This window comes from Rattus norvegicus, chromosome 16, assembly GCF_021556685.1.
Source record: "Rattus norvegicus strain SHRSP/BbbUtx chromosome 16, alternate assembly SHRSP_T2T, whole genome shotgun sequence".
In the NCBI taxonomy this organism is placed as follows: Eukaryota; Metazoa; Chordata; class Mammalia; order Rodentia; family Muridae; genus Rattus; species Rattus norvegicus.
Window position 1 is genome coordinate 51909004 of NC_141549.1, and position 23240 is coordinate 51932243.

Sequence of the window (23240 nt, forward strand, 5' to 3'; positions counted from 1 at the left end):
TGTGTGTGTGTGTGCGTGCGTGTGTGTGTGTGTGTGTGTGTGTGTGTGTGTGTGTGTGTGTGTGTGGTGTCACTGGCTGCACAGCATTCCAGGTTAATGAGGTAGCAGAGCTCCGTTGTTCCTGTCCCCTCATTGTTGTTGTTGTTGTTGTTCAATAGAAGGCCCCCTCCCCTCACGAATCCAAAGCTACCAAGCAACTGTTAGTGTTCAGTGACCTTCTGCACCAGCTGTCTTTGGGGCTTTGAAATTGATTTTCTTCATCCCGGTCTCTGATAATCTGTCTTCAAGTGCGCCTCTCTAGTTCACCGCCAGAGTGAACAAGTGGTACAAATAACTGAGGGACCGGAGGCGGGCATCACGCAGTGCATCATTAGACATGAGAGGAAAATCAGCCGGCTCCGGTGAGCTCCATGTTAAAAAGCGGCCGCTGCTACTTTATTGCTAAATACAATGGGGGCATTCTCTCTCGGGAGTCAATTCTTTCTTTTCTTCCTTTTTTCCTTCCATTCCCAAATACGGTTTGAGGAGTAAAGAAAATTTCAGTCTCTATTCTACAAAGCTCATGGGGAAGCCAGGTCAAAACATATGCTTTTTTATAGTAATTTTTGCTGAATTTTTTACATGCGAGCATATGATCTGGCAAAGAGCTGTAGGACAAGAGGCTGATGACACGCAGGCCCGAGCCTCGTGGAGAATTAGGTGACAAGATAGTTTTCCCCTATGGAAAGTCATTATGCATGCTTCATGTAGCTGAATTTCAATATTCATGAAATATTTTTGGAGCTCTGAACATAAAGGAAGCACTATACTGAATCTTAAGAAAAGGTTTTTTTTTTTAAAGTGTCGGGAGCAGGGAGGGCGACTTATAGACCTGTATTGATGATAGCATGTTCCTCGTGTATATGTTGCAGTGGTAAATGCTATTGTCTAAATTAACTCTGATACGGGTAGTATTTTAGAAAAAAGTTTCACTTATGGGAATAGAAGTAACTGCCCCCTCCCCCTGCACTTAAAGTAATTCTTTCTCTTGCAGTAGCAAAAGTGAATGTATGCATTTAATAACTGGAAGCTCTTCTGAGGACACGGGATTTCGGCTCCACTAATACTGAGCAATAATGCTTCTGAGGGTTGAACCCAGCATTTAGGCCCATGCCGTTCCACTCAAGTGCACCCCTGGAACCTACATTTGTGTTCTTAAGAATATATCAAAGTTGCTTTTTTTTTAATCTAAAGAAAACAATCTCGTGGCAATTTAAACCCTAGTATTTGAAAGAGGTCCTTGACAGAATCATCAGTCACAGTGTATACAGATTGCTCAGGTTTGCAAATTGAAAGAGATGTCCAATCAGAAGTCAGCACCACCTGCCATCACATCCTGACTCCATCATTGGATTGAGACTCTAATGAGTTCAGTAATCACAAGTCTGGGTAAATCCCATCCACTGAAACCAGTCATGATGGTACTTCCCAGAGACTTCCAACTCCTCCAATACATCTTATCTAAGTCTTTTCTTATCTAAGCAGTAATAAAGCTAAAACCATGAGTTTGTTCCCTCCTCTGTCCAACACTCACATGATACTTATTATATTTGAAGTATTTTAAAGTCAATTTATAGCTCATAACTCCTAGACATAGATAAACACAGAGAGAGGTTAAGGAACTTTTCCAAAGACATGTGCCTAGAGAATGGGAAAGATTTGAAACATTAGCAGTCGAACTTCCCAGGTCTGTGCTATGAGGTCCTTAACCTGTTTGATATATTTAGCCTCTTTATAATACACAGTAAGTGTTGAGTGTTAACACAGAAAATACTTAGCTATGACCATACACACATCCCGCATAAAGACTATACCGTATTATGGGAGAGAATGAAAGGATACTTTTAACCTCTTGAATATAAAAAATTATAGCCTGCCGACTGCGTCGGACACCTTAGAATAAGGTGTAATAACAGTCCATGCTAGGACATGGATCTGAACCATTGTCACCGTGCTAAATGAAAGCCATGAAACACAAAGTGTTTTTAAACTTGAACACTGTTTCATTATTAACAAGAATCTAAGAGAATGTGAAGCTGAGAGGGCCACATGATCTCAAAGATTAATAAAATAGGAAAAATAAAAGACTGGGGACCCATGGCTCCAGAGAGTGGCCTTATCTTGCATCAGTGGGCGGGGAAGCCCTTGGTCCTGGGGAGGCTCGATGCCCCAGTATACTGGGAGCAGGAGTGGGTGGCTGGGTGGGGCAGCACCCTCATAGAGGCAAAGGGGAGGGCGAGAGGGCGGAAGGGATGGGGGGTGTGGAGGGATAACTAGAAAGGGGGATATCATATGAGAGGTAAATGAGTGGAATGATTAATAAAAAATTTTATAAAAAGAATCTTAGTTACATGTCCTAAAGATTTCCTTACTTGGCATTCTTATTACACATTCCGTAAATTGTTTCTTAAACACGTTTACCTTCAGTTTTGAAGCAGTGCCCAGTGTCTATAGCTTAGCCTTCAGAGAATCTGCGTCCTCCACAACCTGCCTCGCTGACCTCTTCGCTTATTTCGGTTTGGTTTTTAAACATGTTCTACGAGTCTCTCCCTCCACCAGCCTCCCCAAGATTTACCTCGCTGATTACCTTCCACATATGCTAAAAATAAAACGGTTGACAAGCAGTTGACCAGCTGCCTTTGCCGAGCTTGGTCCTCAGCAGTGAAGGAGAGGCTGGAAGGAGAACGCTTCCATGGATTTCTAGAAAGTCAGTGAGGAGTCAAACCGTAGCAGGGCATGGGACCATGCACGCACATGAGCACATATTCTCCTGCAGTGTGCATACAAGCACAGCTATGAACCGGGACAGATTTTATCGTATGAATTATAAGAACTACTCAGGAGGCTAGGCCTCGTCGTGCTGGTCCTCACCTTTCACTATGTAGGTTCCATGGCTGTCCTGGCATGCTTTCGTTCAGGAGACAGTGCGACTCGGGTGCGCCCTCACCTCTCAAGAGGCCTACTTCAAACCATAGGGATTATTTCGGTGCCTACACCCTGCTACTCACCACCAAAGTTATTCTTAGGTCACTTGTATGATATAGTTCTTAAATTGAAATATAGCCTTAACCTTAACTTTTAGAAGCCTGCAAGGGTCACTGAGGTGGATCGATCATTAGGTAGTGCTTGCTGTCAAGTTTCACAACCTGCCTTACATCCTTGGGACCCACAAAGAGAAAAAGCAAGAGCTGGCTTACACAAGTTGTCTTCGCCTGCACCTACGTACAAACACACACACACACACACACACACACACACACACACACACACACTAGGAAGGGGAGGAGTGGGGTGGGAGGGGGACTGCAAGAGGAGCCAAAGAGAACTGGTCCCTGTGTGTCTATTTTAACACACACATACTGGTTAGGTAGGTAAGAGAAGGATGGATGGATGGATGGATGGATGGACGGACGGACAGACAGATGTTAAAAACAAGTATGAAGCAGGGCTTGGGATGTAGTCCAGCTGGTAGAGCACTTGCCTAGTGGGTTTGATGTCCTGCACCTCATAAGCCAGAGCTAGAGTGTGCCCGCACACACCACACCGCAACCAAACACTCAAGAGGTAGAGCTGGGAGCTCAGAAACCCGATACCATGTTCAGTCATATAGTGAGTTCAAGACCAGCCTGCGTTACGTAAGACCTGATCTCAAAAGAAGATATATGAGGCAAATGAGAGGGAGGATGGGAAGGATGGGGAGAGAGAGAGAGAGAGAGAGAGAGAGAGAGAGAGAGAGAGAGAGAGAGAGAGAGAGAGAGAGAACGCTAGTCCCTATGTGTCTGTGCTAACATCTTCCTGTTTTTTTCACGCCCGAGTCTTACAATGATATTCTTCCTTTCCACACAGGCACTTCCTATTCAAAACAGGGACAGGGACGACGCCACTGTTCAGTACGGCAACCCCGGGATACACAATGGCATCTGGCTCTGTTTATTCTCCGCCTACCCGGCCACTTCCTAGAAACACCCTGTCAAGAAGCGCTTTCAAATTCAAGAAGTCTTCAAGGTACTGCAGCTGGAGGTGCACCGCCCTGTGTGCTGTAGGGGTGTCGGTGCTCCTGGCTATCCTGCTCTCCTACTTCATAGGTAAGAACGAGCCTTTGCGCCATCAACCCTGTAAGCCGGCACGTCATGCTCTCCCGTTAGTTCCGTTTGGTCTCCAGTATCTTATGGAGTATTATTTTGTAAAGGCGGTGTTAAAGCGTATTAAAAGTCATGGACTTCTTAGGTCATTTCAGCTGATGTGCTAGGTAGAGAAACTGGCTTGGCAGACAGTTCATTTTTATAAAATGCTACATCTTTATAAGACATGCATGTGACTGCTTCCTATTGATGACATCACTCATGAGCCACCCATACCTAGGACAATTCCCACACACAAACTTATTCATGGACTTGTATCCCACTGTGTGGGGATCTCCTCCAGTCCATGCTCATTGGTTAGGGGTGTTCTGCTCTCTGTGGTATTTCAGTGAACTCAGCTGTCTATAGGTAAAGTCCAACACCAAGGACCTTCTATTCAGGAACACTCCAGAGAACCGAGCCTCACAAAGCAATGCACGATTATGCAGCCATTCATATCTGGGCGGGTCTCACCTCTTCTATTGAATCGCTCATGTGTTCCTCTTGGTCCTAACCTGGATGCTGACTCATACTGTGTTGGAGCATCTAGACTGCTGGCAATGGCTTTCTCAAATGTCAAAAAGACTCCGCGGTATTTTGATCTGCTTCTGGGGATAAGGAAAAGCCCTCCACATTGAAATGCTAACGGTATCCCCTAAGATAAATCACAGGCTGTGTGACTTATACACCAAGAGTGACAGCCAGCGGTGCATCTCCCAAGTTTGCAAAGCAATTTGTGATGCCCCATGAAATTCTCTCAAGAAAGACGAGAATCATCCCAGAGCTCTGTATGGAATGCTATATGCTCTTGCAGTGGGGCCCCCGCCAGGCCCTGCAATCCACCTTGGATATAAATTATGTACTTCTGAATGCGAAGTAACCATTTTGAGTCTCTGTGGTTAATGGAAATGCAGAACCGTAGAGCATGAAAAAACCTGGGAGATAATTGAGCCCGAGATGGCAGGCGTGTGGCGTGTGATGGACCTGTTATTTCGAATTCTTAGACCGTGGATGACATCACTAATGATTCAAAACTCGGTTCCAGCCTAAACATGGAGATGTCCTCATTCTCCCCATCAGACAACACTTCAGCAGTCACCACCCATCACTCAGACAGAGGCAAGAGGAAATCCACCCGTCCATCATTTTTTTTAATCCAAGTTTACTTCCTTCTCCTAGCAGACCCAGTACCACACCATCACAACATAGCACCCCAGCGAGACCACACTACACTCTGGATGCTCTCAGGGAGACAGGCAGCCTCAGTACCCAGCGTTCATGTCTAGTCGCCAGTGAGAAAATACCCCGGCCATTAAGAGAATCCTCTCTAGTTGGCTGTATAAATTATTTGTGTCTGTCAGAAGTGTGCCGCAGAAGAATTTTAAATGAATTTGAAATGCACGAGTCTTAAATGGAACGTGAACAATTACCCATATGTGTTTGTAGGGGATTTTCCTCTTAAACCTGGCGCATGCCACGTGGATGCTGCTTGCAGGACTGGAGTTCAGTGCTGGGGTGGCTTGTTGGTATCTGTTGTGACTGGCAGGTGTCTGTCTTTGCGGTGGTTTGAAGGTCAGCTTGACTTGATTTCATTTTATTTTGGTAGTGTGACTGTCGGGGAAAGTTAGCATTCGGGGTTTCGGGGTGATATTGCCTGACTGCCACTACTTGCATTCTTTTGAAAAGACCCATCAGTGAAAATAATTATAGGACTTCCAAAAAAAAAAAAAGCGCCTTTTTGCGTTGGCAGATTTGTCGTTCAGTCCCCATTCTACTTTATATCATCTGGCACCATTACTGCACACGTGTCCCTTTTTCTTCACTTGAAAACATGACACATGCATAGCTGAAGTACCTGAGTCTTCCTTTCAGCTCAGTAAAGCTGTTTACAGCACATGTGTTTTGATTGCATTAAGGTCATGGGAAATACGGCAATCAATTCCAATTTTATCTAGCGAAAAGTTACTTTAATAATCAGAAAGTCTGCTTACAGTTCTCATCGACTTTCCTGTATTCAAACGACTACCACACTAACACGACTGTTTTTTAAAGCATTTTGTTTCTTTGTCAGTTTGTGATAAATCTTTTTTTTTTTTTTTGATTAAAGATGTTGCCTTTGCCCTTGAAAAAGAGATTAGGCCACTTGTCTCAGGGAAGGTTGTCCTTGGCTAGTTAGTGTATCTGTAAATCGGGGATGGGTGGAGCGGGCAGATGGGGGCGGTGATGTCTACCCGAAGGCCAGGTCAGTCCCATAGCGGGCACAGGCATCACCAGTGAGACAGTTTCATCCTCGGACCTGCTTCAGTGCGTTCACATACATGACGCTCCCCCGCCCTTAGACCTTGGCGTTCCGTCTCTCAGGTTCATTATTGACGTGAAGCAAAAGCTTAAGAAATGAGTTTATTTTAAGCTGAAGAAATATTCCACAATATTTAAGAATGTTTTGTGCCTTCCAGTATGACAATGAACAGTTTGGATGAGTCTATACCCTGCCTCTTTCCTGAGGTGAAGTCCCAGGAGGGCCCAGGTGGATAACTTCTGAAGACAAGGAGGGGGACAGGGACAGGGACAGGGACAGGGACAGGAGATTCTATCAAAAGTTCAAAGAACCTGTGTAGAAGGTGAAAATGAATTACAACCTTAGGACAGCCGTCTCGGCGGCTGGATAGGTAAAGGTGCTTGGTGCCGAGCGGCGCGGTCTGTTTGATCCGCAGAACACAGCGTGGAAGGAGAGACCTGAGTCACTCAAGTTGTCCCCACAGCTATTTTTCCGTGCATGTGCAGCTTGAGATTCGTGCCCTGCGTTTATTTTGACCCGTCTTTCCTTGTTCAGTCACTAGAAGCTGTCCATGTAATTTTATTTTTTTAAATTAACCAGCCCCCAAAACACACTGTCTGTCCCATGGGTGTGACAATGAGTTTATGTGTCCATGTCTGATCATCGATCAGGCTTCTTCCCCAGCAGAAATTCTTTGAAGAAACGTTGCTATAGGAAGAGAGGTGCCCTTTGACCTTTGTCAACCATTTCAGTGCCACTGTCCATACAGAAGCCCCTCTGTTCTGACGTCTTTGTGTTTTATTATGATTTTAACCATCTCCAGTCTCTTAGATTAAACATTCTCCTTCTGATTATTATTTTTACATGTTTTAGTATTATTGGTCATTCGACTTTCTTTTTTCAGAAGCAGCTCTGATTCCCTGTATTGTCCTGTTGGAGGTTTTCCTCCACATTTTTTATATGTATGTATTTTTGTTTCATGGGGGCGTGGCACCCACATACCACATGTATGGACGTCAGTTCTGACTATGTTTCAAGGATCAAACTGAGGTTGTCAGGGTTGGCAGCAAGCATCCTCACCCACTGAGTCACCTCACTGACCCTCGTGTGTGTGTGTATGTGTGTGGTTGTGTGTGTGGTTGTGTGTATCTGTGTGTGTATTCATGCATGTGTGTGTGTCTGTATGTATGTGGGGGGTGTGGTTTTGTGTGTGTGGTTTTGTGTGTGTGTGTATGTGTGCATGTGCACAAGTGTGTGTGTATGCCTGTGGGTGTGTCTGTGTGTGGGTAGGTATGGGTGGTTTTGTGTGTGTGTGTGTGTGTGTGTGTGTGTGTGTGTGTGTGTGGTTGTGTGTGTGCTATTTGAAGGGTGGTTAGGGACACGGTCTTACTGTATAGTTCTGACTGGTATGGTCCTGGGTCCGCACAGTAGTCTCGCCTCAAACTCACAGCAGTCCCTGTGTTTCTTCCTCCTGAACACTGAGATTACAGGAGTGATCCACCAGCCCTGGCTGTTCTGGTCTGTTCTGTTTTTTAGCCTGAAGCATTATTTATTAAAGACATGAATGTTTTGCCTTCTATGTTAAATATTTTATATTATTAATTTGATCAAACTCATTTTTTGCCACGCATCGTACAGAATTGTTAAACAGATATATCACTTTTCCTTACAACTTACAGCTTCTACCCCATACCTGTAAAATCTAAGTGGCATTTTAAAAATACTCTCAAATTTATTTAGGAACTTCATTAATTTTGGTCAGTGCTACGCCTAGATCCAGGGCCTCATGCGTGCTAGGCCAGTGCTTTACCACAGCCCGGTAAGTGCTCTACTGCTGGGCTACAGCCCAGTTCTCCTGTAACCATCTTAAACCAGCATTTCCCTGTGTCCTCTGACAGGTATTAGGGGTGCAAGCTGGCTCTTCATTCTAGAAACTCAGAATCAAGGTCTTGGGCTACATGTAAAAAACCTTTAATATTACATTCTTTAATATTACATGCCTTCCTAATACTTGATGGAGAAAGTAGCAAAAAAGGGAAAGAGGAAAATACCAACTTTTAGCTAAAATAATGACCCAAAAGCTTTATATAGGCAGTTCATGTTTTATTAGCCAGTAGGGGTGATATATATATATATATATATATATATATATATATATATATATATATGTAAATACATGGTCACATGTTACATGTATGTGTGTGTACATGTGTAGTCCGGGGTGTTGTCATCTTTAGTTTTGAGACCGGGTCTCTCCCTGAACCTGGAGCTGCTCACTGGGTGAACTGCCTGGTGAGGAAGCGCCAGGAATCTGCCTTCTCAACCTCCTCAGCGCTGGGATTACAGCTGTAATGTGCCACCGCACGCAGCTTTTCATGTGGCACTTGGTGACATGAACCAAAGTCCCCATGCTTGCACAGCAAGCACTTTACTGACTGAGCCATCTCCCCAAACCCTTGATCCAGTATGTTTTCTTGAGCTTGAGAGATGACAAAGGAGGTGGGGTTGCCTGATGGTAAAGTTAGGTCAGTGAGGAGAGGCGTATGGGAAAGAGCTAACACGTATCAGCAGTGGTGCCTAGAAACTACACACCAGACATCGCTTGAGATTATGTTTGGATTTCCACACTTAGTTCTTAAAGCCCACCAGACTGTCTCCCATTAACTAAAGTAAATCCATTACTTTAAAAGAACCCTGCCTAGAGTCACACAGCTAAGACAGGAAGGCCACGAGTTCAGAAATGATCGAGTACCCCATTTTATTTTAACTGTATTTTATGAGGTTTCTAAAGACCCGGAAACAGGAAAGAAATTTCAGAAACTTAAACATTGGGGGTGTGGGGATCATCTAATCTCTGTTTATAAGGTTGCATTCGGGGCATTCCAGATGAGGGAACGTGATGAACAGGGTCCAGACTTGTGCTTTTTCACACTTGAATGAGCCCAGGTGCCCCTTGGGAGTCTCCTTGAAATGTGCATTCTGCGTCAGCAGATCCACAGTGTGAGCTGAGATTGTGAACTCCCAACAGACAGCAAGAGGCTGCGGCTGGGGCCCGAGGAACATACTTGGGCACCACGGGTCTCCACGGTGCTGTCAAATGCTCTGTTTGCCGATAGAAATGCCCCATTGGCACCCCGTCCAATTCATTAACCACCCGTCAAAAGTCACATCTGGATGTTGAGCACTTCAAATGTGGCTCGTTAATTTAATGAAGTGAAGTTTTCCTTCTCCTCTTAATTAATTTAAACTTGAACAACCACAGGTGGCCAGTGGCTACGGTTTGGAGACTACAGGACTAGGACACTGGTAGGAAACAAGGCTTCGGTGAGGAGACCATGAGGCCGGCTGGAGAGGAGGCGTGAATCGAGGGCCCTAGGCTGACGTACAGTACAGTCCGTGTGCTGTCATTGTGCGTATCCCAATTAAGGGATTGGGAAAGTCTTCTCCATAGTCACATGGTGACTTCCTTTCTATTCCTGAGCTCCCAATTAAAGTCCTCTCTGACCTTTAAGGTGATAGGCTCTTACAGGATGGAAATCCCTCTGATTCCTAAGCACAATGTTGAGTCTGGGGATGATACTGACTGTGGAACTATTTTTTAAAAAATAGCTGACCTACTTTGATATCCCCTAATATATTCATTCTCCTTTATTTCTTGCTCTGAAATTGGAATTTTAAAGACGAACGCTATGCAGCGGAAAGGGCGCAGAGATGCTCTGTTACTCGCAGTCACCGCTGTCTGTATTCACAGTTATACAGGGAATGGTGGTCTTGGTTCTCACGCTTTCTTCACAGAGGCCAGTTTTCCTCTGGTGAAGGGGAGCCTTACCATCCAAAGTCAAGGTTGGACTTAACACCACGTAGAGCTGCAGCAAGCGGTTTGCACAGCAGAGTAAGAAGCAGCGTTACCAACATTTCGCTTTGGGCTCCATGTACCACTTGGCGGAGTCGGAAGAGTCTTTCCATTTTCCCCTCAGAGGGAGCTCCAAGGTGATTGTTGGCACGATGTATTAGTTTCTTTTTTTAATCACTGGGACACCGTACCTGAGAAAAGTAACTTAAGATTAAAGGTTTATTTTGGCTCACGGTTCCAAGGGGCAGCTTGTCTCACCAGAGAAATCACAGCTGGCCACAGGAGCTGCAGGCAGCCGGTCACAATGCGTTCACACACGGGGAGCAAAGAGACAGCAATGTCCACACTTAGCTGGCTTTTTCATGTCATATACTTTGGGACCCCAGAACATGATATCAGGTTTAGGATGGTCTTCCACCCTTACTTAACCTAATCTATAACGGTCTCCTTAGGATGCTCAGGGCTTTGTCTCCAAGATGATATTAGACACTATTAAGTTGGCCGTATTAATCATCACCACTGTTCTATCTACTTAAGGAACTTTGAGAAAACAGAAATCCTATTCAAATGCACTGTGTTACTACAGTTTCTTAGCTTCTCGCCCTCTTGACTAGGTTTTTCCCTAAGCAATAATTCAGTTGACAGCAGATATTTGCTCTCCCGTCTATAATATTGTAATTCAGGGATGGTAACATTCACCAAACTCTGTAACTGTCATCCCAGCCAATTTCAGAACACTTCCATCACTCCCTAAAAAGGAATACTGTGTCCTTTAACAGCCGCTGTGCGTTTCTTTGTAACAACTTGGTGAGGGTTTTTTTTTTCCTGTAGCTGAAAAAAAATAGCTGAATTTTTTTTTTTTTTTGAGGTTTCTGAATTTACTTCCTGAAGACTCTGGATAATTCAGCATTATTTTTTTCTCTTGAGCGCCTTCCTGACGCGTGCTGTTAACCAAAGAACTAGCCGAATTTCCAATTCTCCTTTCATTTAAAAAAAAAATATATAGTGTTATTTATTTTCATTGAACAGCTGCTCCCAAGTGAAGTGAGTCCTAAAATAGATGTTGTCATGTGTCTGCTAAAAGGGCTGTTTAACAACAGGAGCGCTCCTGAACCTAGTAAGAAGCAACCCGCGGAGCCCGGGTTCAATGCCCTTAGGATTCCTCAGCCGTTAGCTGTGCCACTTTTGAACATATTTGCATTTTTTGTGCATCTTTACCTCCCTGTGTACCTTGAAATTGATTACAGTACTGTATATATGCAACTCGGGGTCAGAAGGAAGTACATGCCAACCCTTTATGCACCATGGAAAATCAACCAGTTAAATAGATGTGGTAATGTAAGAGTGTGGTGACATTCTTTTTTTTTTTCTTTTTAGTCATGTCCTTGTAATAAAGACGCTGTTTTAGTACGTTGTCGAACACAGCCATGCCCTGAATTACAACCCAGTTTTCACCACAGTGTCTTCCTTTAACCCTTTGATGAGTTACATTTTTTTTAAAATATGCATTTTACCTGAGCTGGAAAAGGGATTGTTTTATATATACTATTGTGATTTCATTGGGGTCATAGGAAAGCTGTGTTGTCTGAATATTGGAGGAGGGATATTTTAAAGCTGAAATTTTGGAATCAATATTTTATTTTTAAAGCCATGAAATTAAGACACATTGCAGCCTGATTCAGTGGTGGATGGAGTTGCACAGTCAAAAAGCTTACCTGAGGGGAAGGAGAAAATCGTCTTTTAAGTAAACGAACCCCAAGAGCACTCTGCTTCTTTGAGCCCAGAAAGAAGAAAGGGCTAGCAAAAACTGAGCTCTGCAAAACCTGGGGGAGGGGTGTTGTTTGTTTGTTTGTTTTTCCTTAATAAGAGCAGTGCTATGCCTTTCTGCATTCTTTCCACGTCCTCTAAAGCTTGTCCTTACCATTTGGGGTTTTAGCCTGGCTTTCAGTAGGAAATCTTATTGGTGAATTTTCACAAAACATTTTCCATGTCTTAACACAAAGACATAGGAAAAGAATTGGAGGTCGCTTAAACCCCAGCACAGTCTGCTCGCAGCTGGGTGACAGCAGACCAGCGATTCCTGAGAGCTCACTGAGAAAAGCCTCCGATCCTTCTCCGGCCGGCTTGTGACCGTGTAGGTGTTTGCTGCTTCTTATTAGCATATTTGGTTTTGAGTTCACCCCGTTTTTTTATTATTTCCACAAAAAGAAAGCATTTCCTGGATCAGGAACCCTCACGAGCTCTTATGCACCTCCTTTCCCCTGGGAACAGTTTTTATGTCACTCTTAGCTTCGTATGAGGCCAGCTCAAATAATATCACACGTCACATAACACCATAGCTTATGCTAGTGGTAAACAGCTTGTCTGCGATGTCCAAGTGATATTCTCCATCTTAGGTTATCAGTGTGTGTGTGCGTGTGTGTGTGTGTGTGTCTGTCTGTCTGTCTCTCTGTCTCTCTCTGTGTCTGTCTCTATCTGTCTCTCTGTCTCTGTCTCTGTGTGTGTGTGTGTGTGTCAGTCTGTCTGTCTCTCTGTCTGTCTATCTCTGTCTCTATCTGTCTCTCTGTGTGTGTGTGTATGTGTGTCTGTCTCTGTCTGTCTGTCTGTCTCTCTCTCTCTGTGTCTGTCTGTCTCTGTCTCTATCTGTCCCTGTCTCTATCTGTCTCTGTCTCTGTGTGTATGTGTGTGTGTCTGTGTGTCTCTGTGTCTGTGTCTGTGTCTGTGTATCTGTGCATGCACTCGCATTTTGTGGACTGTAGCCATATCTGCAAACCATGGCAGCTAAGACACACAATAAAGCAGTTGCCCATGCCAGAGCTACAATGCATAATCTTCCGTTGGTGTTGCCACGCCAGTGGCTTTTGCATGAGTGATATTGAGAGCAGAGTGTTCAGAGAGCAATACCCACAGAGAAGGCAGAGGACTGTCAGCATTCGGAAGAGAGATGACTGGCTGTGCAGGCTGCCAGGACTCCTCAGTAGCTTTCCTATGAAGTCTTAACAGTCCACGGACTCTGAATTCAACAGTTTCACCTTAAAATCGAGCAGATGAAATAACACTAAAACATTCTTTGGCTACATGTTTATAGTTCCCATATCCTCTGCCAATGTCTACAGGCTGCTCACCCTGTCCTTCTCTGTCGATGACAAGGCTTCTAAAGTTTCTACTTCTGTGCCTTTAGTGGTGTAGCCAGCCCCTGTTGGCTTGGGAGGCACACATTCCTCTCCACAGCTAGTGACCGTTCATGCATTCAGCAGGTTTGTTGATTGAGCCACAGATTCAACAGTGATAAGATTTAGACCATCTTATCTAGTCACTAGTCAGTGCCCTCTTACAGTCTGTAATATTTTGGAGGAAAGAGACACCTAACAATTGATTACAGTTACCCTTGCTGTTTAAATATACGAGGAGGAAAGGGGGTGGGAGGGGGTAACTCAGTGGTAGAACTCTGCATATGCTGTGCCCTCACCTCACTCCTCACCAGGCGAGAGAGGAACGGGTGGGGAACAGAGAAGGGGAAGAAGAAGAGGGAAGGAGAGAAGGGGAGAGAGAGAAGGCAAGGAGGGATCATGGGAGGCTAGCAGAGCATATGGAGGTCATAGCTCATTGAGTCTGAGCATTAGAGGAAGATTTCTGCTAAAATCTGCATTTTGACCTAAGGACAAATCTTACAGTTTACAACATAAACTAAATGTAACTCGGAAAGTCAGTTGTCAAAGACAAAAAAAAATATCTGCACGCTACTTAGAGGAAAGTTATGAGATGCATTTTTATCCTTGTTGGTTTAACTAGAACTTTTGTCACAGTTAACATCTATAAGTGGAAAGACATGTTACTTTAGAAATTCTGGGTAACTGAGCTAAAATTGCCACAACAATTTAAAGTCTTTTTTTGTTTCTTTCTATAACATACATACTTTAATTTTTTATTTATGAAACATATAAAGCATGTTCAGAGAATAGTTTTTAAAAGCATTAAAGAAAAGCGATTCCTTTTAAAGCCTTTTAAAACAATGATTGAATAGTCAGTTGTGAAGAAATTCCCAGTGTGTGTGTGTGTGTGTGTGTGTGTGTGTGTGTGTGTGTTGTATGATGTTCATGCATGATGTGATGTGTGTTTGTTGTGTGATGTGCATGTATGGAGTGGTATGTAGGTGTATGTGTGTGTGGTGTGTGGTGTGCATGTATGGTGTGATGTGTGTGTGGTGTGTATGTGCTTGGGGGTTGTTATATTTCAGAAGCTACACATAGTAAAGGTGGTGTTTTCCATTGATCACAGAGGAGTCAGAAAATCGCATATGCGATTTCTTCTACTGGGACAGTCCTAAAGGTGGGAAGAGCAGCCTTGAGTTCCTCCAGGATCTCAGTACAGCATTCACTCTGACCTTAAGCTTTTGCCCCTCTAACTCTCAAAGGCTAGGATTTAGAGCAGTCCCTACACATTTAGCTCCCACTGTACACTTTAAGTATACATCATCTGATAAATCAAAGAACAATCACATTTTCTAGCTAGACCTCCTTCTACACAATACTGAGGAACCATTTAGTGATTTAAAAAGGTACCGCTCTCTACCCCCTCCTTTGCCAGTCACATCTCACACTGGTAGTGTATCCATGTTTCCAAAGAAGAAACCATTGTCGCTGCTCACATCTCACACTGGTAGTGTATCCATGTTTCCAAAGAAGAAACCATTGTCGCTGCTCACATCTCACACTGGTAGTGTATCCATGTTTCCAAAGAAGAAACCATTGTCGCTACTCACATCTCACACTGGTAATGTATCCATGTTTCCAAAGAAGAAACCATTGTTGCTACTCTGTGGCTTGCTTTGCCTGCAACCAGCCTGACTTAGACTGACTGGCAGCCGGGAGAGGTCTTCACCTAAAGGCTTCATCCTCAGATTCATCTGTCGTTTTTGCTCTAACACACTGTCTCCTCAAGACTGTTTTTTCAGCCTTCCTGATTCCCAGGAGAAAAGGCTTTCCATGCCATCCTTCTTTTCCCACCACAGAGAAAGCGTGCAGTAGAGTCCACCCAAGATGATGCCCACATACAGCTTCTGAAATAGGAAGCACTTGATTGGGCAAGGGATTTTTTATTTTTTTGTTTTTCATATTCTCCTCTTAGTATCAAAGCTGCAGCCAGTTTAATTCCATTAAGTGCAACTATTATTAATATTTCCCTCAGACATCAATTCCATTAGACATAAGCAGTGTTGAGTATCTCTTTTAGACATGGGATGCAAAATTATGAGTAAGACATAGTCACTACTATAGTCTCATATAACAAAATATGTCCAGTGTGCGTTTCACATTGAAAATTCTTCAAATCTCTGCACTGTCATTTGCTGGCTGTGTTATTCTGTGCAAGATGTGTCCATACACCCAAGGTCCCTCAGGAATATGGACAAACTTAGTAAATGGGAGGAAGATTTATATACTCTGAATAAAATCTAGATTGTGGTTAACAGTGAATTTGGTGATAATGATGTAATACTGCTTTGGGCAAATATTGAACAAAATAATCAACGTACTGTACAAAACTTCAAGTGTTGGCTTACCTTAGCTTCTACCATTGCTGTTCCTCCTCCATGGTCTACCTAGGCTAGCCGGGAAGCCATAATGTCGCCAGAGTGCTTTCAAACCCACAGCGGTGTTCTTCCTTTACCAGCCTGACTACAGGGTTTACAGTGTGGGCCACCAGCCCTGACCTCATCAGTATTGCTCCTGACAATCCAGTGAACCAAAACTTAATGGCCACACTTTTTCAAAAACGGAAGTGTTAAATCAGAAAATGAGTTCCTTGCTCATTCTTAGAGCCAGTGGGTCTTTTGTCGAGGGACCGTATCTGGATCATCTCCTTCTGAGCCTACATTGTCAGCTTTTGGCTGCACAGATCTGAGAGTTTGAAGGCAGCCCATGGACAGGATAATGAACACCAAGTGACAAAGGGGGTCACTTCCAGTTTGAGTTCTTGTTCTGTGCTATCTTGTGAGGAAGGTCTCGGCGGACATCGGAGTGTCTCTGATGGCTGTCTGACACTTCTTTCGTGGAAGTCAATTTTGTGGGCGTGCGTTTTTACTTGGGTTTGCTGATGTTGTCTCCCGTTCATTCCACTTGTCCTTGCTGTTGCTTTCTGTTCATGTTAAGGGTTGTGGTTAGCATCATGCAGTCAAATTTCCTCTTCAAGTCAGTGCAATCAAACTTTTGCAGGTCATTTCAAAGGAGAAACAATGAGACATATAAATGTGAAATAGCCTCTGTTAAAATAAAATAATACTGTAAAATGCTTCCAATCATATCACAGAGGAGATAGGTACTCTTTTTTTAATGTCTGGGAATCACTACTCCAGGAAATAGTTAAGTTGCCAGTCTTTGCTTTTGGGTGCTTCGAGCTGGATCAATGGTTCTCAACCTGTGGGTCTGGAGCCCTTTGTGGGTCCAAATACTGTGGTCATTAAGAAAATCTGCATATCATATATTTACATTACAGTTCATAACCGCAGCCAAGTCACAGTTACAAAGTAGCAAAGAAAATTCTTTTATGCTTGGGGATCACCACACCATGAGGAACTGAAGGCCTGAGAACCACTGCTCCTGATCTTTAAATCTTGCCATTAGTTAACTACAGTTCTCTTTGTAACAAGCTCTCAATGCACAGAGGGACTGAGCCTCTGTGAGTTGCATTGCGTTTGTAAATCGAACCTGACCGTATTATTTCAGCCATCTCAAATAATCACAACTTACATCTCTATTTTCTATTTCTGGAGTAGGGGTATTTTTAGACGCTTTTAGCTTCTTCGGAGTTCTTGCTCGCCTCAGAAAGGAGTCACACGTAGAGAAGAGATGCATGCCTAAAGCGGGAAAGTGGGCCATTTATTTTTAGACAAGGAGAGTGAGACCACCGAGTACAGAAGCAAGCTGACACCGGAAACAAATCTCCTGGAGCCAGACACTGCAGCTCCCGCCCGGTTTTGTTTTGAAAGCCGTCCACAGACACTCTAAAGTAATCATTAAATAACAGTTAAACATATGTTAATGATTAGTTAATGATTAGGCCAAAGTGTTTCCCAGGGTGAGTGATCCCAGATGAGCCTGGGGTCACTGGCTTCCCAAGACATTGTCTCCACTCCATACTGAGGGCTGAGGTGACAGTCCAGGGTGCAGAGGTAAATGTCAGTCACAGCTGCCCTGGCCTGCCACGTGCTGATGTCGCAGTAGACTCCTCCCAGACAGTGGAACTTGATGGGGAAAAGCTCAAAGTTTTTGTTGTGTGAATGAGGAATATTATGTCACGTCAGCTGCCATGCCCCCAATGGTCACCGAAGTCATTTCCAATTTCCATTTGAAACTATATGTGTGCACATATGTGCTGAAAGGCGCTCGAGCGCGCACATACATGCATGCACGCATGCACACGAATCATTCTCCAGAAAGGGACCACCTTGTACTAGAATGGCAATGTTACAAAGGGGCTGCCTTGGTAGACTTTGTCATAATTCAATATACCAACATTCCTCTAAGAATTTTCATATTGTAATAGCTCGAACTTTTAATAATGGTAAATCATCTTAACATTTCAATGTTTCTCTTTTGGGGGCTGTGTTTCTATGTTCTGTGACTTTTTTGTGTATGTTTATGTGTGTGTATTGGGGACCTAGCCCCATCACTGAGCTACACCGCAGCCCTTCCACCACCTTCATAAAAATTCAGATGAAGCCGAGGGGAAAGCGCTCGCTTAGTTAAGTCATTAGCAAACAAAAACATTTGATGTGTAGTTCTGAAAGATGCTGTGACATAGGCAATCCCACGAAGGAGCCAGTAGTGCTACAAGACTCTGAGTAAGGAACCATGGGGCTTCGTGGCCAGCTGCTAGTAACTGTCACTAACGAATCCTCTGCCACCTTCCCGATAGAGGCCAAGCAGCGTTTTGGCAGGCAGCGACTAGTACACAAACCCCACAAATGATTTCATTCTGTACTTTGAATGCTCTTGAAATAGCCATATTCTTTAACACTGACAATTGGTCCTCCAAGATCCTGTGGGCCGGTAATGGCACGCCCCTTTTGGCCGGTTGAGTAAGGAGTATATTAGTAAGGCATTTTTTCTGTTAAGCAGGAGAAGGAAGGCTTCTTTCAATCAGTTACCCCTCCCCCCCCAAATTAGAAAAACCCAACAACAGTAGGAAAATAAGTCTACCATAGAAACGATAACTTCATTCTCTCTGTGACCGAAACAGTAGCTTTACTTTCCTCAGCCTCTACCTTGGCTGTCAGTGGGCAGCGGGGAAGACCACTACCTAGGTGTATCCATAGCAGTTTTATACTACATCTATGGAGTGAGAAAAGAAAAAAAATTACCTTTATTAGAAGAATTTTAAAAATCTCGTCATGCATAAAATAATATAAATCAAACAAGGCAGAAGGAAACATAGGAGTTAAATGTATTTATGTCGAATCAAGGCACATTGATGGCCATTCATTTATGTCCCACAACCAAAAAGAAAGGAGGGAGAAGAAAAACGTAGTAGACATATGAAATATAGGCAGCTGTTCCTTTACCTTTTCCTTCTTCCTTCCCCTCCCTACATCTGTTCATTCATAAAGCCTGTGATTTTATAATCACAGGGGAACTTGCCACATCAAACATTGGTGCTTTTGCATACAAAACCCCTCATGTAGTTGATAAAGAGAGTAATCTTTTGTCGCTTTGACAACCGGAAAACGTATGGAGGTGGAGAAATACTGACTTCAGAAAAACCCATATGTGGGTCAGCAAGGCGTAGGCTCTGAACTAATATTAGCCTTTAGAGATAATAACCAATAGTAATGGATTCAAATGCCAAAATATTGCCTAACGCATTCTGTCAACATGCATATAAACACAGCGGGAAATCCAAACAAAAGCTAATTTATGGGGAATGATGTCTTCCTAATGACTGCGTAGACCACGGGGGTCCACATTGTAAGCTACCGTCTGTACATGAGAGGGTCCGTCTTACGTAGAAACCTTGGTTGCTCTCTGGAAGTATGCATCAAGTATAATCACGGCCCCATATTTAGGAGTATTTTTCTTATTTTTTTTTCCCTGTAAAACCTAGTCATTCCACACGTACATCACGTAGAGTTAGAGATTCATGAAGTTGAGTGAAAGCAAGATACGTACGCCAAGTTAAAGTCTTATTATACTTTGAACTACATAGGGTAGTATTTGAAATTTTAAAAAAAGGAGCAAAGGTGTGTTCTAGTATGTTGATATTTTATTGATACCCAGATTTTTTTTTATTCCCCCAAAGATTCCTAAATCTATTGACACGTCATAGAAGGTCAATCTAAAAGCAATCTAGAGACCATCTCAGGCAGACTTTGTAGATTTTCACCTAAATAAGCTGCAATGCCAGCTGGAATGCAGCAGACTGGAGGCCAGCACTCGACTCAGGTGCCTTTTAGTGTACACGAAGGCTATCCCGGCAGTCTGTGTTGCAACTGTCCCACTGACTGTAAAAAGGTCAGCTCTGGGTTTTATTCCTGCAGCTTCTATTGAGGGGTCTGTAACGAGTCTTCTGCCCACAGATTATTTGGGGGAACACATTCATGATGGATGAGAGAGGAAGGGACAGGATCGGGAAACTAGGCCTTTGCTCGCTTGGGTGAATATTCCGGATTTGGGACACTAAAGAAGACTGAATCGCAGACATTCAGCATGACGTCTCAGAAGCCGGTTCTCCCCACCAGACCTCAGTTCTCATATTATCTTGTGCCTCTTGTCTTTGCGAGATGGCTCCCTCGCTCCTGTAATATTAAACAGCATTTAGGCCATAATGGTGGGGCCTGCTAAGATCCTTTCTCAGTGTTGCCAGGAACTCGGAGTGTACTCCTCAGGCTTCAGGCTGCTGGTAGCAAAGGGGGCTGCCTCTGTGTTCCCTTCGCAACATCCCCTGTCATTTGCTCCAAGGTTCTGGCAGACGGCTGGACTCTGTCACCAGCTGTCACCAGCCGTTCTTCCCAGCCACCCTTGGCAGGATGCGAGGTCTCAGACAGCCAGTAGAAATAATAGTAGCTGTGGTAACAACTTCAGTGGCATGGTCCCCAGAGACAAGATCAAATTTGGCACCTTTCCTCTCAACAGGAATCTAAAAATGGCACTGAATTTGCTACTTGGTGGTATATAATTTTATTTAATTACACATTTTTTGGTTTCAAGTGTTCTACATGCTCGTTGCTAAGTGTCAAATGAACTTACACTGGTAAAACACTGGCATTTCCCGCTCTTCTGAGGAGGTGGTAGCAGTAAAGCCGTGGGTTTCTTAATTTCCATCCACCTTGAAAACATGGAGAGGATGCATGCTGTGATTTTCCCCACTGGAATAGTCCTCAGATCTGAAAGAAAACCCCTTCGTAAAATTTTACTGATGCATCTTTACCAACACACTGTCTCAAAATTATTTTCAATTCATGAGGGCCCCCCTCCCCTTTAACTTGTACTAGAAAAACCCACCAAGGGCAAAAACCTAAGAGATTATAGAGAGAATGTTGGTCAACTATGTAAGAAATACTTTAATTTTTTTTTCAAAATCATAAAAATTGGTTACAGTCCAAGGATACGATAGCCAGCCTAAAACGAGACATTCTGGGGCTGGCGAGAGGGCTCAGCGGGTAATGGTGCTTGCAGCTCCAGCCTGGAAAAGTCTGTTCAACTCCTGGAACCCACGTGACGGTGGAAGAAGAGAAACAACTTGACAGAGTTGTCCTCCGATCTCCACACATTCGCCATGATGGATGTGTGTGTATCCATACACACAATAATAATAATAATAATAATAATAATAATAATAATAATAATAATAATAATAATAATAGAGAATTGTTGTAAAGAAACAGTTTGGAGTAGGCTGCTTGACTGGAGCAAAGGTTTTGATGATCATCTTTGGCTTAAACACCATGTAAGCCGCTCAGAGAGTTGATATTATAACTTTTTATCACTCACATTAGTTTCTATTTTGTGAGGGGAAAATGGCAGATGTTACAACTTAATTTAAAATTGCACTGCAAGGGAATCATCTAAGACAGTGATCCTCATGTGGTGACCCCAACCAGAAAGTTCTTTTCGTGGCTATTTCATAACTGCAATTTTGCTACAGTTATGAATTGTAATGCAAATAGCTGGGTTTCCTGGTCATCTTAAGTGACCCCTATGAAAGGGTTGTTTGACCACCCCAAAAGGGTCATGACCCATATGTTGAGAGCCACCGATCTGAAAGATCTATGGTCTACAAGGCCCGTGTTTCTGAAGTGGAATAGCTTCCTGAGAACTCAGGATCACACACAGAACATGGAACTCCCTGATTCTTCCAGGACAGAAAACACTTGGGGACCCTTCGTCTCCAACCCACAGCACTGTGACTGCAGGTTCAGGCCACCACCCCCAGACTGTTATATGCCGGGATCCAGATGCAGGTCCTCACGCTTGTGTGGCAAGCATTCTAACAGCTGAGCCTTCTCCCAGCCCAGGGTTTGCATTTTGATGACAAGTAATGAAAGCTAGGGTTTCTTAAGTATTACCACAACTCTATGGCCTTTGTGACCACCACCTTTAATTTTAAAATAAATGTATATAAAACAGTCATAATTTCTGTTCCAGGGGCAACAAAACTGAGCAGTTAGGAAATGAGATAATAACTCGGAACCCGTTAATTTACAGAGCTGTGATTCAACCTTGGCTTGTGTTGACCCCACTGCCACACCTTAACTGATATGGTGGAGAAAAGGGGGAACCCAGAAAGCCAAATAATGACAGGGTTTTCTAGGGATGCCAGATGTAAAACGTAAAGTTAGAAATGAGGCAATTTAGAAAGATTTTTTATTATTAGCAGCACCAATCCCAAAGTCATCTGTCCACGTGGAATCACAAGTTGAAGGTACAAACACAATGAAGATAAAAGAGAGTCAAGGCCAGGTCTGGGGTGTGTTCACCCCTTTGGGGTACATGAGACAACAGTTGAGTAAGTCAGCAGGGAGCAAATGACCTCCAAATTCTGCAGTCCCACACGACATGCTTATCTCAAGGCACTGCCCATTGTAAAGTCTGGTTTCAGGGTAGCAGTGTCCCCCTACTTCAAGCCCTTTCAGATTGTAGTTGGACTGGAGGCTGGGGTTGACATCTCATTTGAAAGCGTAACTCATACTAGAGGAGTGTGCCTCCTGCTCGCTCACGGGGGTTATGAGGGTCCTATCTCACCACACGGGCTCTTCTACGAGGGACTACCTGATACATGATGTGGCAGCTGATTCTCCCTATGGCAAGCAGTGCCAGGGAGAGATCTGAACAACGGAAACAGAAGCTCAAGCCTTCTAGAACCTCAAATGAGAAAAGACATTCCACGGTGCCTGCCTGATGCCTTCCCATTACAAGCAAGTTACTAAGTCGAACCCGCATTCTAAGGGAGGGACATGCATGAGGGCCTGAGTGAGTGCCAAGAGACAGGGACTGTTTTGAACCACCTCAGAAGTCTCCCACTACAGTTGACTCACACGCTGCCTTACTTTTCCTTAAATGCGTGTACAGTGTGACAATTGCTCTCATGTGCTCCAGGACTCATGCCAAGGTCCCCATGCCCATGCTTCTGTGATCCCTACATGGATAGGCGGCAAATTACATACCTGACTCTTCAACCTTAGTTCGGGAAGTAATACCCTTTGACTGTGGCCACATTTTATGGCTGGAAACAGTCACAAGGCTTTCGGAGATCAGAGAAGAGATATTGTATTATACAAAATAGCCTATCAGAAAACTCACACAGGAGTTGTTGAGGTTACCTGAGAAGCAATGGTCAAAATGCTAGGGAAAAAGAAAAAAAAACAAAAACCAAAAAACCATGCAGGTGAACTACCAGAGAAAGCTGAGAATGGGTGACGATGGGTGGCTGACGTTGACAGATACCACCGGTGAGT

The 23240-nt window shown here is 43.7% G+C and overlaps 2 protein-coding genes across 13 annotated transcripts in view; both read left to right on the forward strand.

The window, feature by feature from the left end:
• Erich1 (glutamate-rich 1) overlaps positions 1–23240 on the forward strand; it is a gene marked incomplete at its 5' end in the record, with an annotated part of 52793804 nt that overhangs the window by 21038444 nt on the left and 31732120 nt on the right.
• Positions 1–23240, forward strand: part of Tenm3 (teneurin transmembrane protein 3) — a 612494-nt gene that overhangs the window by 443849 nt on the left and 145405 nt on the right. For all 13 annotated transcript variants that reach the window (XM_087588318.1, XM_087588319.1, XM_087588321.1 and 10 more), the window contains 1 exon segment: positions 3886–4124. In XM_087588318.1, the coding sequence (XP_087444444.1) occupies positions 3886–4124 (239 nt within the window).